At 40.8% G+C, this 12,913-nt stretch overlaps 1 protein-coding gene across 2 annotated transcripts in view; it reads left to right on the top strand.

Annotated features, from left to right (window-relative positions):
• The first annotated feature begins 10,561 nt into the window (after positions 1-10,561).
• The window catches only part of LOC148008181 (uncharacterized), a 38,647-nt gene continuing 36,295 nt past the window's right edge, over positions 10,562-12,913 (top strand). The window contains exons 1-4 of one of the 2 annotated variants that reach the window (XM_087674442.1): positions 10,562-10,984; positions 11,906-12,030; positions 12,351-12,461; positions 12,578-12,668. In XM_087674442.1, the coding sequence (XP_087530568.1) occupies positions 10,919-10,984; positions 11,906-12,030; positions 12,351-12,461; positions 12,578-12,668 (393 nt within the window). In that variant the 5' untranslated portion in view covers positions 10,562-10,918. Of the gene's footprint in view, positions 10,985-11,818; positions 12,031-12,350; positions 12,462-12,577; positions 12,669-12,913 lie in introns of those variants that run through there. The other variant, XM_087674441.1, reaches the window with a different exon arrangement.

Below are 12,913 nucleotides of genomic sequence, written 5' to 3'. Positions count from 1 at the left end.
TCATCCTCTCTTTTGGTCTTTGGACCAGTTTCGGTGCTTCTTTCTTAGCTCTTACCTTCTTTCTTGGCACTTCCTCATCCTTTTTTTAGGGTCGCCTTTCTTGTCAATCGGTCTTAGTGGTCCCCCTTCTATGCTAGGATTTTGAACTTGTGTCCCCTTATCCCTTTGTTCAGGGTTTGCCTCAACCGGTTTTGTATTATCTTTGTCAACCTCTTTAACCTTTTGGCCTCTTGTCACGGCTCTTAAGTTAGAGGTTTCAGCATCATGGATTTGTACAGCCTCAATAAGGCTGACCCCATTGCCTTGTGGCAACTCTTCTATATTTGTTTTTCCCCTCTGCAATATTTGTCTTGGTGCATCATTATGCTACAAGTTATTTCCTTGCGCTCTATGATTCACTGGGCCTGGCTGTTTACTCCCTTGTTGGAGAGAACTAATCTTACTCAAACAGGTAGCAGCTAAATGACCCGACTTCCCACAAATGTCACATTTCACATTTGGACAGTTTCTAGGGAAGTGCTGTCCACCACACCATTTACAATTGAATCTAGAGGGTCCACCCTCTTCAGGGCGTCGACTCCCTATCAAATTTTGTTGCTTCTTTAAAAAATTAATGTTGACAGCTATTTGTCGATATTGTTCGGAAATCATATCGGTCTAATGCTTCATCATATCCTTGACTTCGCCAAGGACATTAGATGCACTCAACTCGTAGCCTCGATCGTCGATCCGTCGTTCCATTGGCCTAACAATCTGATTTGGCATTGGCTATTGACCCACAGGAACAACATTAGAATTGGAAACTTGGCCTCCAACATTTGGTGGAGCCAACTGACTTGCCATAGGCATAGTCACATTGGGAGGAGCTGGCAATAAAGGTACATTCGAAACCATACTCCCTCTCCCAATAGGGTTAGTCATAGGCATCCCTTGACTTCCATTCGTCAATGATGGATTGCCGCCAGGTACTAAACCCCCATTAACATTCATTCGAGAGGAGTAGGCCATTTGTAATCGTGCTTCTACTCCCTCTGCCCACGTAATAGCGGTGCCTCTATATCTGCCAAGGCCACACTGCTCAATTGTACTTGGATATTAAAATCCAACCCATGCAAAAAGTATTGCAATTGGGCAGCTGGTGGAATGAGAATGTAAGTTTGCAACTTACGGAATACTTCCTTCAACTTCTTAGAATATGCTTTCACATTCTCGTGAGGATCTTGACGTGTCACATTCAAGACCCGCAACCAATATTGGCCACCTCTTTTAGGGGCATATTCCGCTCGAAAGGCTGCATAGAATTGATCAATGGTGGTTATGGTTCCAGACTCTATGCTGTGATACCATACCGCAGCCCTTCCTTTTAACGTCATATTGAAGAACATCATGAGATGTCCCTCGTCTTGGATGCGATAATTCAACATCAATCTCTGAAATTCACAGATGTGAAATTTTGCATCCTCTTCTGCTAACCCATTAAAAATGGGCAAGGGAACTCCTAAGGCTGGTAAATCCGGCGTCCCTGCAGGAATCGCAATAGGCTGTGCCATGGTGACTATCAGATTAGCAATAGGAGCTTACAGTGAACGGATTCACACCCCCACTTGAAGTGGGTAAACTTAGTGGAGAAGAGGAAGAACTTATGCTTCCTCCTGCCCCTAATGGAATAGATGGAGCAGTTAAGTGACTCAGACCCCTGCTTCGTATACGTACTGGACTACTCCTTTGAGGAGAATAACGACTTACGATCTCTAACCGCCATCTAGCCCTCTCAGCACGTTCGACTTTTTGTATTTTGGCTTGACGGTCCTTGTCAGAGGACATAAACCAACTACCTTTTGGTCCCTAGAAACCCTAGATCCGAAAACCACCACTTATAAGTGGCTCCCGGCAGACACACCACTGATGGGACCTAAAACGGGCTAGCACTGGCTTATGCACTAGCCGGACCTCTATCATGCGCTCAACAACCCCACGGCCTCGCGGCCAGGGGCGTTGATGACACATACATTGCCTTCCTAAACATCTTGCGTTTGTATCACATCTCGTAGTCCAACTCTAACCCAATTAGCACTCCTCACAGGGAGTCCCAGCACATTGCCAAATGGCACGAAGTACAAACATAGGAGGTCCTCCCACGGCTGACTGTCGCTACCTCACTGCGACTCTCCTACATCTTGGGGATTGGCGCCTCGATGCGTCGCTAAACATATATAACACTTCGCACATAGTTCTCTCAAGGTACCAATTATTTCGTTCCAGGATGTACCATACCTCACTTTACTTTCCCCTTAGACCCAACGCTTAGCCTACAGCTTGGGACAACCTTACTCACTCAACGTTGGTCATGATCTAGAGAATACAGATGCTATGCATCCAAGAGGTATTGTCTGATACCTTTTATCATTTTATGCTTCATGCAAATTGTGAATGTCCATGTGCTCAAACAAAGAAAAATCAGCATTGTGCTTAGTGCAAAAGCATTCTTTCAATGAATTTCTCTGACGCGTAATTGCTACGTTGGACGAACCTAGCACTGAGGAGACCTCGTGCTACTAGATCATTGTTTTAAATTAACGACCGATCTATATGATATGTGTAGATGAAAACAATTAGCCTTTTCTTTCTCTCAGCACTTAAACACCACTCTCATTCTCTCTACCCCCTCGCCGTTTAGATTGTGCACGATGCATAGGTTTAGGGTAATATTTTTCCATGTTTTTTATTGTATAAAAAGCAATAAAAACTCACTAAAACATAAAGGTAGGACTGAACTGAGGCTAAACCTCATACTTCAGACCCCCCATACATACACAAACATGAATCTTATTTTTTAGTATTTTTCGCATACTCAAAACCTATTTTTCCCTTATTTTTACCCATTTTCCCTATTTTTCTTGTATTTTTTGCAATATTAAATAACTAAAAATGCAAAATGAGTTGTGGACTATGGCCCTTAGGTTCATTTGCAACAAAAACACAAATTTAGTTGGTGTGTCTCATTATATTTTCCATTTATATATCAAAAATACCCAATTTTTTCCTATTTTGCGTGTTTTACATGTTTTATTCTATTGTTTTCGGCCATACGGCTCATGATTTTCTGGTTTTCTGATTTCAAACAATTGGAAGACATTGCAAACTACATTATTATCCATTTATAGCCCATATGAACGATGTCTCATGTGAGAAATGCGGGATCTAGAGCATGGCATAACCGGAAGCTATGGAGGATGGAAAGAGAAGTGTAGACTCATGATGGAATGGACACTGTTTGTTACACAAGTGAATTAGGTTCCAAGATTGAGACTTGGACTCATAAACACAATCTTGTGTATGTCGACAATGACATTGACACTTTACTGAAATGAAAAGAGTACTCTCATTGCATTAAGAAAAGGAAGCAAGTACAATGCTTTATAGGAAAGTAGAAAACTGCAGTAGGCACCATTGTGCATATGGGATAAGTTAGCCTGCATGTCCTTGACCCTGAGACTCCATACAAAGAGGCTGTTTGAGTGTGATTGCTGATTCTCAACATCTCATGTATCAAATAGCATAAAGAATCAGATTTTCTTATAAAAACACATTACCAATTGTATTTTCGGGTTGCGGGTTTTTATGCCTCATTGCGGGACTGATTTCCAGCCGCCATTAATGCTCATGACGACTCACAATCAACAATCTTCGTTCCTCTTGAACCACGGAGCAATCCGGTCTTCATTGGACAAGCATCCGTCATCCATTCTTCTTCTTCTTCACTGCACGAATCTGCCCTTAGAGAAGAGAGAGGGAGTAGAGAGAAAGACTGATTTCTGTTCTCTCTCTATAGTCCACCATTTTGCGCGTGAAGGACAGCGATATGGAGCGAAGAAGTAGTGGATCAGCCCTGCCTTATCATTGCCATGGCTTACTTACAGCCATGAAATCGATTTTTTTGGGGGGGGGGCGTCGTTTTTCCCTGCGCCGATCTGGTTGACAACATGCCACCCTCCTTTTTTGTGAGATTTGGGGGTAGGGGGTTCCCAGGAGGCACCCCCTTTGGCCCCCTCGTTGGCCACCCTTTCAATTCTGGCCTGTTTCCCAGCCTTTCTTGCATATGATGTCCGAATCGCGTTCCGAAAAATCCTGGGCGTCTGCCTCGGCATCTCGAACTGGCCGGCAGCTTCCCTGACTCGCATAGGCACATGGAAAAATTACTAAAAATCCGCCAGTGTCACACGGGCATCTTTAGAGCTCTTGACGCTTAAAATCGTCCTAGGTCGAGCCACCGCCTTCTACGTTGAATATTTTTCCCTTGATATTCGTAATTTTTAGCTATTTTTAAGCACTTCTCGGCATCAAAACTCCGCTCTCACTGTATGGAAGCACGGATTGATAGTAAGAGCTATGTGTGTGTGAGAGAGAGAGAGAGAGAGAGAGAGAGAGAGAGAGAGAGAGAGAGAGAGAGAGAGAGAGAGAGAGAGAGAGAGATGAGATGTGGGAACTCTAATGATCATAATGTGTGACCAACCTTCCCTTTATTCAAATGTCACTAAAGGAAGAAAGAATGAAGTGACAATGATGGGCGCTCACCATATTGGGGGTAAATGCACCTATGCCTAGCTCCTTTTGTATTAGCTACACAGACAATGATGCACAGTGTATTAGTTACCTACACACTTGTATACTATAGAGGTGATGGGTGCCTATCACTCTCACTTTATTCTTGATCCTTTTAGTGATATTTGAATAAAGGGAAGGCCGGTCACACATTGTGACTGCTGGAGTTCCCACATCTTGTGTGTGTATCTCTCTCTCTTTTGCTCTTGCTCCTTCCACCATAGCTCTTGCTTCTGCTCCATGCTTCCACTTTAGAGCTCACTCCCTTCAATTGGTATTAGAGCTATCTTCTCGACTTGGCAGTTTGTGGAGTATACCTTTAGTCTACAATTTTAATGGTAGCCATAGCTTCTTCCATTCGAGGTGAGCTTTGACAAAGCTCTTTTAAGCCATGATGGCTTGTAATAAGCAAAATAATACCTTAGCCAATATTCAACATTAGGTCTACGACGCTAGAGATCTCTCTATTTGCAACCCATAGATATAACAACATCTATGGTAGCATATGCATTCCACACTACAACTTGCTTCCTCCAGCTTGTATTGTCTTATTCCAGGCCATGGGTAGACTTGTTTAAGTCTCATGAGGTGCTTCCCCAACCCCATTCCCATTAGCAAGAGTAGCAATTGGAGCAGCAACAACAACATAAATTGCACCTATTGCTGCCCCCCACTTCTTGATACTCTCACGTATATTCTTTAGCTCATGGCACTCTCCCAACTCTTCCTTGAAATTGGTCTTGTGATTCTAGCATCATTTGAAGCTCTTGGGATCAACCATTGATTCACAATTTGTGACAATTTGCTATCATATAGTTCATGTTTAGGGGGTCACTTATGCTTCATGGGATGTCTATCATTTGGGGATGCTATACTAATGTATTGGAATGCTATGGGATTGATTTGAGTACTCATTTGCTCAGTTTTATAGAGTTTTTTACTACTATAATAAGTAGGGATGAATACCATTATATCAAGGATCTTGTATGCCTATTGCCATTGGATGCTTTTTGAGCACTTTGGATGCTACATTGGGGTATATCATTGATCTTACATGCTTGGTTATGCTCTTTACATGCTCTTGAGTTGAGGTTGGAGCTTTGACTCTTGACATTGGTTGTCATTCACTATTATGTGAGGTCGTTTGATGCTATAGTAAGAGCTTTGCAAGTTACTTGGGTTAGATGCTCCCGAATATATATTACTTGGATGTTGGATATATGGATACCTTCCACATGATGTTTTGAGATTTTTTAGCTCATTAGACATTCAACTTTATTCTAGTGGGAATTGTTGCTTGACACTTGAATGTTACATTGAGCATTAGGTTTTCAATTGAGCTTGAGGGTCTTACACTAAGACCGTGGGACTTGGTGATATGTACATGCTCTCTCATGCTTATGTATGTAGTTGATGCCTACTAGGCTAATTTGACATTACTTTTGGGTTGGTACCTATTTCTATCACACTGTTGTCAATGATGTATGCATCTTGATTGGTTATGCATTGAGCTTCCATTACATTGCTCAATCCCTTATGCCTTTAGTTGGTCTATTCTGTTACCTGTGAGATCTACTCTATGCATAATGGTTATGCCTATGGGATACGTCTTAGTTTGATATATTGATCCTTTGATAGTTGTCATTGCCAATCTCATATTCACTCACTCCCAGTTGCAGTTATTCCCTGGCAGTTGTAGTTTGTCTTGTATCAGTGATTGCCCCTCTTTGGCATTGATTTCTTACTATTGTACTTCATTTTCAATATGTTGTAATTGCAATTTACTACACTATTTATGCGAGCCATCACCTCCATTTGATAGTTCTTTGCATTGAGTTTGTGGACAGCTCATTACTTTGTCAATATCCCTTCTTGATTTGGTAGACATTTTGCGGCTAATTAGTAGGTTATTATAGCAACTCGTTTTGCCCTTTTGTGTATTTGCTTGGTCTCAATATAGCTAGTGGTTCCAATGATAGAGTTATCTTTAATATTGATAAGTTGGATGGCACCAACTACAGCTACTAGAAGGCCCAAATCTTGCAAGTTTTAGTGCAGAAAATGTAGGTTAAGCCTTTGTTGAAACATGAGGGTGTTAAGCCCGAACTTATTGATGCAAAGGATTGGGCTTAATTGGATGAGCGATGTAAGACCACCATCATTTTGCCCCTCTCTAAGCAGGTGTTCTATAATGTTGAGTCAATCCACATGGGACTTGTGGGATAAGATTTGCAATGTCTATGACAAGTAGAGTCTCACTTCTTAGATGTATTGGTTGAAGCAACTCATGGACCTTCACATGAAGGAGAGCACTTCCATGTCAACCCACTTAAATGAGTTTCATTCTATTATCAGCCATTTGTCTTCACAAGGGATTGTAAATCTTCCCTCTATACATTTTGTACTGCTATATGTGTAAACATGCCTTCTAATGGGCTAAAGTTATAGGACATAGAGGGTGCACTCCTGGGAATGAAGAGGTTAATAGAAAGAATGTTGATGCTTCCCACACTTCTCATGCGTTGACAGTTAGAGGAAGTAATGGTAGGAGCGCTAATGACTGTCGTCGAAGAGACTCTCAACAATCTTGTTCTCAGTCACATGGAGAGTCTTGTAGTAACTCCTGTGGCCATAAGTCCTCATTGATTTGTCATTACTATGGGAAAGCAAGACATATTCGGCCACAATGACATAAAATGCATGACAACATGTGTAAGGAAAAGGGCGAGGGTAAAGTACAAGATAAAAATGATGATCACAACATTGTTCCTAGCAAGCCCAATGTTAAGATTGAAGAGATTAATGTCATGCAAACCGATTTTGATAATGATTTTATACTTGCAGCTTCTTCACCCCTCATAGAGAGTGGTTTCACTCCTATCATAGTTTGACTGGATTTGTCTGTTGGGCATTAGAGATTGTTGGTACTGGTGATGTCTAGCTATAGTTTGATTCAGGTAGCACATTTACATTTACTCTTTGTGATATATGTCATGTAGTACTGGCTCTCATAAAGAACCTCATCTTTGTTGGCACTTTGGATGATGTAGGTTATGTTATTTCTTTTGGTGATTTCTCATGAAAGATTACCTATGGGAATCTTGTCAATGCATGTGGTGTTAAGTCCCATACTCTGTGCCCCTTGCTTGTATTTGGGTTAGTTTACCATGTTTTGGCAATGGATGTAGTTCCACATGTATCTCTTTGGCATTGTTGACTTGGGCACATGTCCTTAAAAGGAATGAAAATGCTCACTCATTTGTAGTACCTTCCACTCCTTGACTATAAGTGCTTTGAGTCTTGTGATCATTATTTATATGGCGACATGTACACATGTAATACACATAAAAAGTCTGGTATGACACACATAAGTAAGCCTTTGGCTCTTGTTTCTTTGAATGTATGTGGTCCCATACCCTCCAAGTTGTTAGGTGGCGTGAAGTATTTCGTTACCTTCATTGATGACTATATACATAAGATTTGGGCATATTCTATTAAGCAGAAATCAACAATCTTGACTACATATGAGCATTGGCTTGCTTTGGTTGAGAACCACTTTGGGTATAGGTTGAAATGCCTTAGGTCAAATAGTGGGGGTGAGTATGTCTCTAAAGCCTTTAAGCAATTTTGTGACGAAAGGGGTATTAAGTATCAGTTGATTGCCCCAGACAACCCGCCCCAAAATGGTATGGTTGAAGGTGCCTATGCCTAGCTACCCATGTATTAGTTACGCTAATAGTACCTGCATTGTGTATTAGTTACTCACATAGTTGTACATTGTAGATAGCGGGTGCCCATCATTGTCACTTTATTCTTTATTCTTTCAGTGACATTTGAATAAAGGGAAGGCCGGTCAACCCATATCATCTCTTCTCTCTCTCTCTCTCTCTCTCTCTCTCTCTCTCTCTCCTTCCATTATAGCTCTTGCTTTCACTCCTTGCTTCCACTTTAGGACTCACTCCCTTCAACATGCCACCTGTAGTGTATAGGTGTGTGGGTGACTAATACACAGTGCGGGTATCGTCAATGTATGTAATATACACAGGCGGTTAGGCACATGTACCTTTACCCCCAATAGTAGCTACATTCCCCCCTACGAATAAGGCAGGTTTAGGTTTGCATGATCTAGAACATCATATTGACAAAATTGCCTCCAAATGGATAACAAGAAGTATTCTACACCCTCTCCATATTGCTTCACATGAATGTGGGTCATTTCTCTATTGAAGACTGTCTAAAATGGAAGAAATTGTTTGTACTAATTACTACATTCTCTAAGATCCCTATCTTTGTGGAAAAGTCATTTCACATGGTTAAAAACATATGATCTGCTTGGTTTATATATATTCTTTTAGCCATAAGATGAACTTCACCCTCCCATGGGCTCTCAAGTCTCAGTATGGGGTTCTATTTTTTCTATGGGTTTACATGAACAAACTACCTAAAGCAGGTTGGAGGCTTTGCAAAAAGGGTATTCATATGTGGGAAGACCTTTGGGATTTCCAAAGCAAACAATGGCTCGGCCTAGACATCATCCTTACCAAATTTAACCTTAAAAGGGGTGATCTTGCATTAATACAATACAAAATTGACAAGTTGAATCTGAGCCTCTTTAATGCCATCTAGATTAGAGGCCAATTTAACCATAGAGCCTTCACCTAGGATAATGGGCTCCCTCTCCACCATCTCCATCTCCTAGACTCCCCCCCCCCCAAAAAAAAAAAAAAGTAAACTGATAAATAAGTTGAATGATAAGTGGCACATTCGTTGGGATAGTAAATGTGAATCTGGATGAACATATATGTGGTCCCTAAATATGCCAGCTAGGAAGGCCACTTGTTGTGGTTAATCTTTCACAAAGGGTTATGGATAGGAGAATGAGCTTTAAAATTGGGTGTTGGAGATGGCAAAGTTCTAAATGTAAGTTTGATTTGGAAACCCTAACTCACTTGTTCATATATTGTAGGTATAATAAGGAAGTTATGGCTTTTCTCCATTGGGCAATTAAGGATTTTCACCCCCACAAAACCTCTTGGAAAGAAGTTCTATTAGGAGAGGCTAATGTCCTACCTACTGAATTCTAAAATTTCATTAGAGCCCACTTTCTTTACCAATCAGGTTTGAAAGAAATGATGCCTGGTTTAAAGGTAAATGCTCTTTAGTTGTCCATGAACTAAAGTTTAATTTGTTTGGTAGGTTGGTAACATGTAGCAAGGCCTTGTGAAGCAGTTAACCAAGCGGCCTAGAAAGACCTTCAAACAACTTGGAAGGCTCGCTACTAAGGCTCAAAAAGCCATTATTAGGTCCCTAAGAGAAGAACAAGAGCTTAGCTAGATCCTCACCACCATAAGAGATGCAATAAGACACTATTGATAGTCTTGATTGGCTCCCTCAATATGAGCCAGACCTCCTCTTTTGTTCACCTTGTGCCACTAGGCTTCTATGCATGCTTTTAGAATGCTGTGGAGTCTCCAAAACAATGGCTAGCTTTGTAAACGTTGTGATGTATCTATGACAATGACTATCCTTCCCTCTATCATGCTTAACTTCTCTCTTTTTTTGTGGGAAGCTTCTACCCATTCTGGATGGTCCTCAAGGCAAGTGTCTGGATACTTTATGTCCATGTTGTAATATTTGCTAGATAATATTTACACATTCAGCAAAGTGACATTATTTATTTATCTTTTTTTTTCTCATTCTTGGCGTTCAACTTTTTGTTTTTAGCTTTCATAGCTTTTAGATTTTAGATTTTCGATGGAGCTGTTTTATGGAATAAGAAACATAGACCCAATCAAGCAAGAGACACAGGAGACAGATTTTATTTTTCTACCTTTCTCAAAAAAAGGAGGAAATATTGCAGACCAAATATGTAACATCGGGGGACCGAGTCCCGCCCGTAAGACAGTGGGCCTGCCCACAGGAATGCCTAACGGCTTGTAAACTGATTGTAACGAACGCTGACAAGTCGCGGTGTTTTGACAAAAGTCTCCCTTCTCCTCTCTCTAATCCCCCCAACCATCACGCCCCTTTCCTTCCCGTTTTGTCAATGGCGGATGGATGAGAATTTCTAGCTCCTAACCTTCATTACTCTTAGTCGGTGATGGGATGGATCGTAGCCTCCCGCGCGATCGCGGTTCAATCTAGCAGGCACGCTTCATCCTTGCCTGCGGGAATTCAAAAACTTTAGGCCTGCATTCGAAGAAGAAGGAGGAGGAGGAGGAGAAGGAGGAGGTGGTGGTGGTGGAGGATTAACATGATCAACGTAATCCAAACGTAGGCCCGGGTTCAAACAAGAAAAAGAAGAAGAAGGATTACGATGATCAACGTTCGGCAGAGCATCGTCAACCGGCGGCCCAGACCTCCTACATCAACCAACGATGAGGTATGCTTCCACTTTTTCTTCCTTAATTTTTTATTTGACATCTTAAGGATCCGCACAGCTAATAAGATTTAATTAAATTACTACAGCTAGGCTAATTGCATATGGATCCTGGTTAGGTTTGACTAACATAAGCAGTGCAGTCACTTTGCTTTGATTTATACTGACATTTCTGCGCACATGCAATAATACACTATGATATTGGGCTAGCAGCATCTTTACCCTGGTAATTTCGCTTGCTGAGTAGTGTACCACAGGATATGTCACCTTTGCTGAAGTAATTTCATCGGCTGAGCTGTTTACCACAGGACATGTCACCTTCACCCTGATAATTTTGATTGCTGAGGTGTTTACAATAGAATCTTGATGTATTTTGGAAGAATAGACAGACCATATGTGACATTGAGTTGGATGGTGAAATTCCCAGCTTCTTTAGTAGGAATCTGACAGAAAGGATTTGGTGTTAAGGAGGAAGCCGAAAGTGGCTGAACCTGTCAACTGTCTCACTGCAGCCCTTTCATAAGGTCTCTCACTTTTGGGATGAGAAAGGTAGGATGGCAAAAGGGCTTGCTTGGGCATGAAGTGTCAGTTTATCTGAATATAGGTGATTGTTAAACATACATCATGTAAACTGCATATCTTGGACGTCTCTGCATGTGTGTGTGAGTGAGTGATCATTCCCACCTTTTCCCAGAGATTGCTGGATTATGTTAACTTCCCTCCACTATGAAGTGTTAGTATTGGGTTATTGATGTTATAATTAACTTTTCTGATATTTTGCTTTTCAAATACTCACTATATGTTTTTATGATATATCTGTGCAGATTTTGCTGCCTAATTATTTAACCTGCTATGGTAATTTGTTTCAGTAGTAGTCTCTATCTTGTCAATCAGACAGTTTTGACAAGTCTCTGCTATTTGCAGAGCATTGATAAGGAGTTCAATAAAGAATTGAGCTCTTTACACAGAAAGCAAAATCATTATGCTTGGAAAGAGGCTGAAGTACGCCAGTCTGTTTCCCCACAGAGAGCAGAAACTTTAAGACGGCAGTAAGATGCTGCTTTTGTTTTGTCACTCGATTTCTCTATAATGTCATTGCTGCTATGGTGAAAGAAAATTGTTTACAAGTCTTAAAATCATAAGTCTATACTTTGAAAGTATGGGTGACAGATGGACTCACATACTTAAGACCACCAATCTCTTTAAAATGTGTGATGTGGGAGATGGACTTACAGTAGAAACCACCAATTAATTAAGAATTTGATCTATTTTGTATCCAAATATTTCTATCCTGACATTGGATCTATAGACTACAACAATTGTAGCTCTATAAGTATATAATCAGTTCACGAATTGTCATGTAAAGCAGAGCTGAACTAAAAGCAGCCATGGATGAACAATTACAATTGCGAGAGGCTTGCCATCAGCAATTGGCTAACGAGGAGAAAAAATTCGACCGCTACAATGAGTACCTTAGAAGGTACCTACTGTATTGGCTGTTTTGGCAAGTGTGAGGTGATTGCCAATGTTAGAATGCTTATTTTTGTGCAGTAAACACTTTTGTTCACCAAGGTATTTTTATTTGCTTGGTCATAGGTTTTCTGGTCCTCATTCCTTGGAGGAAGAGATAGCAAGGCAGCAGCGCAGAAAAGACTATCTAAAAGGATTGATGGATGAAAACATTCGGGTGTGTTTTTGTTATTTTGTGTATTTGATTGACTTCTTTGTTTGAGATACATTAGTTAGACTTTTGCAATCGACTATTGGTTCTTTTAATAAAATGCTCTTGTTTTTTTAGTCTCCAACTTTACTGTTTGTGTCTTTGTTGGGTCTCCAACTGTTTTCTGTTGTTCTTTGATGGTGGCTTGGGTTTGGCACACAAAATTGTTATGGAAAACAAGTCTGTGCATACATGTGAAACCTAAAACTATT

Source organism: Lygodium microphyllum, unplaced genomic scaffold, assembly GCF_053477565.2.
Source record: "Lygodium microphyllum isolate KBCC unplaced genomic scaffold, Lygodium_microphyllum_v1.1.10 scaffold_288, whole genome shotgun sequence".
In the NCBI taxonomy this organism is placed as follows: Eukaryota; Viridiplantae; Streptophyta; class Polypodiopsida; order Schizaeales; family Lygodiaceae; genus Lygodium; species Lygodium microphyllum.
This window is presented reverse-complemented; position numbering and strand designations above follow the sequence as displayed.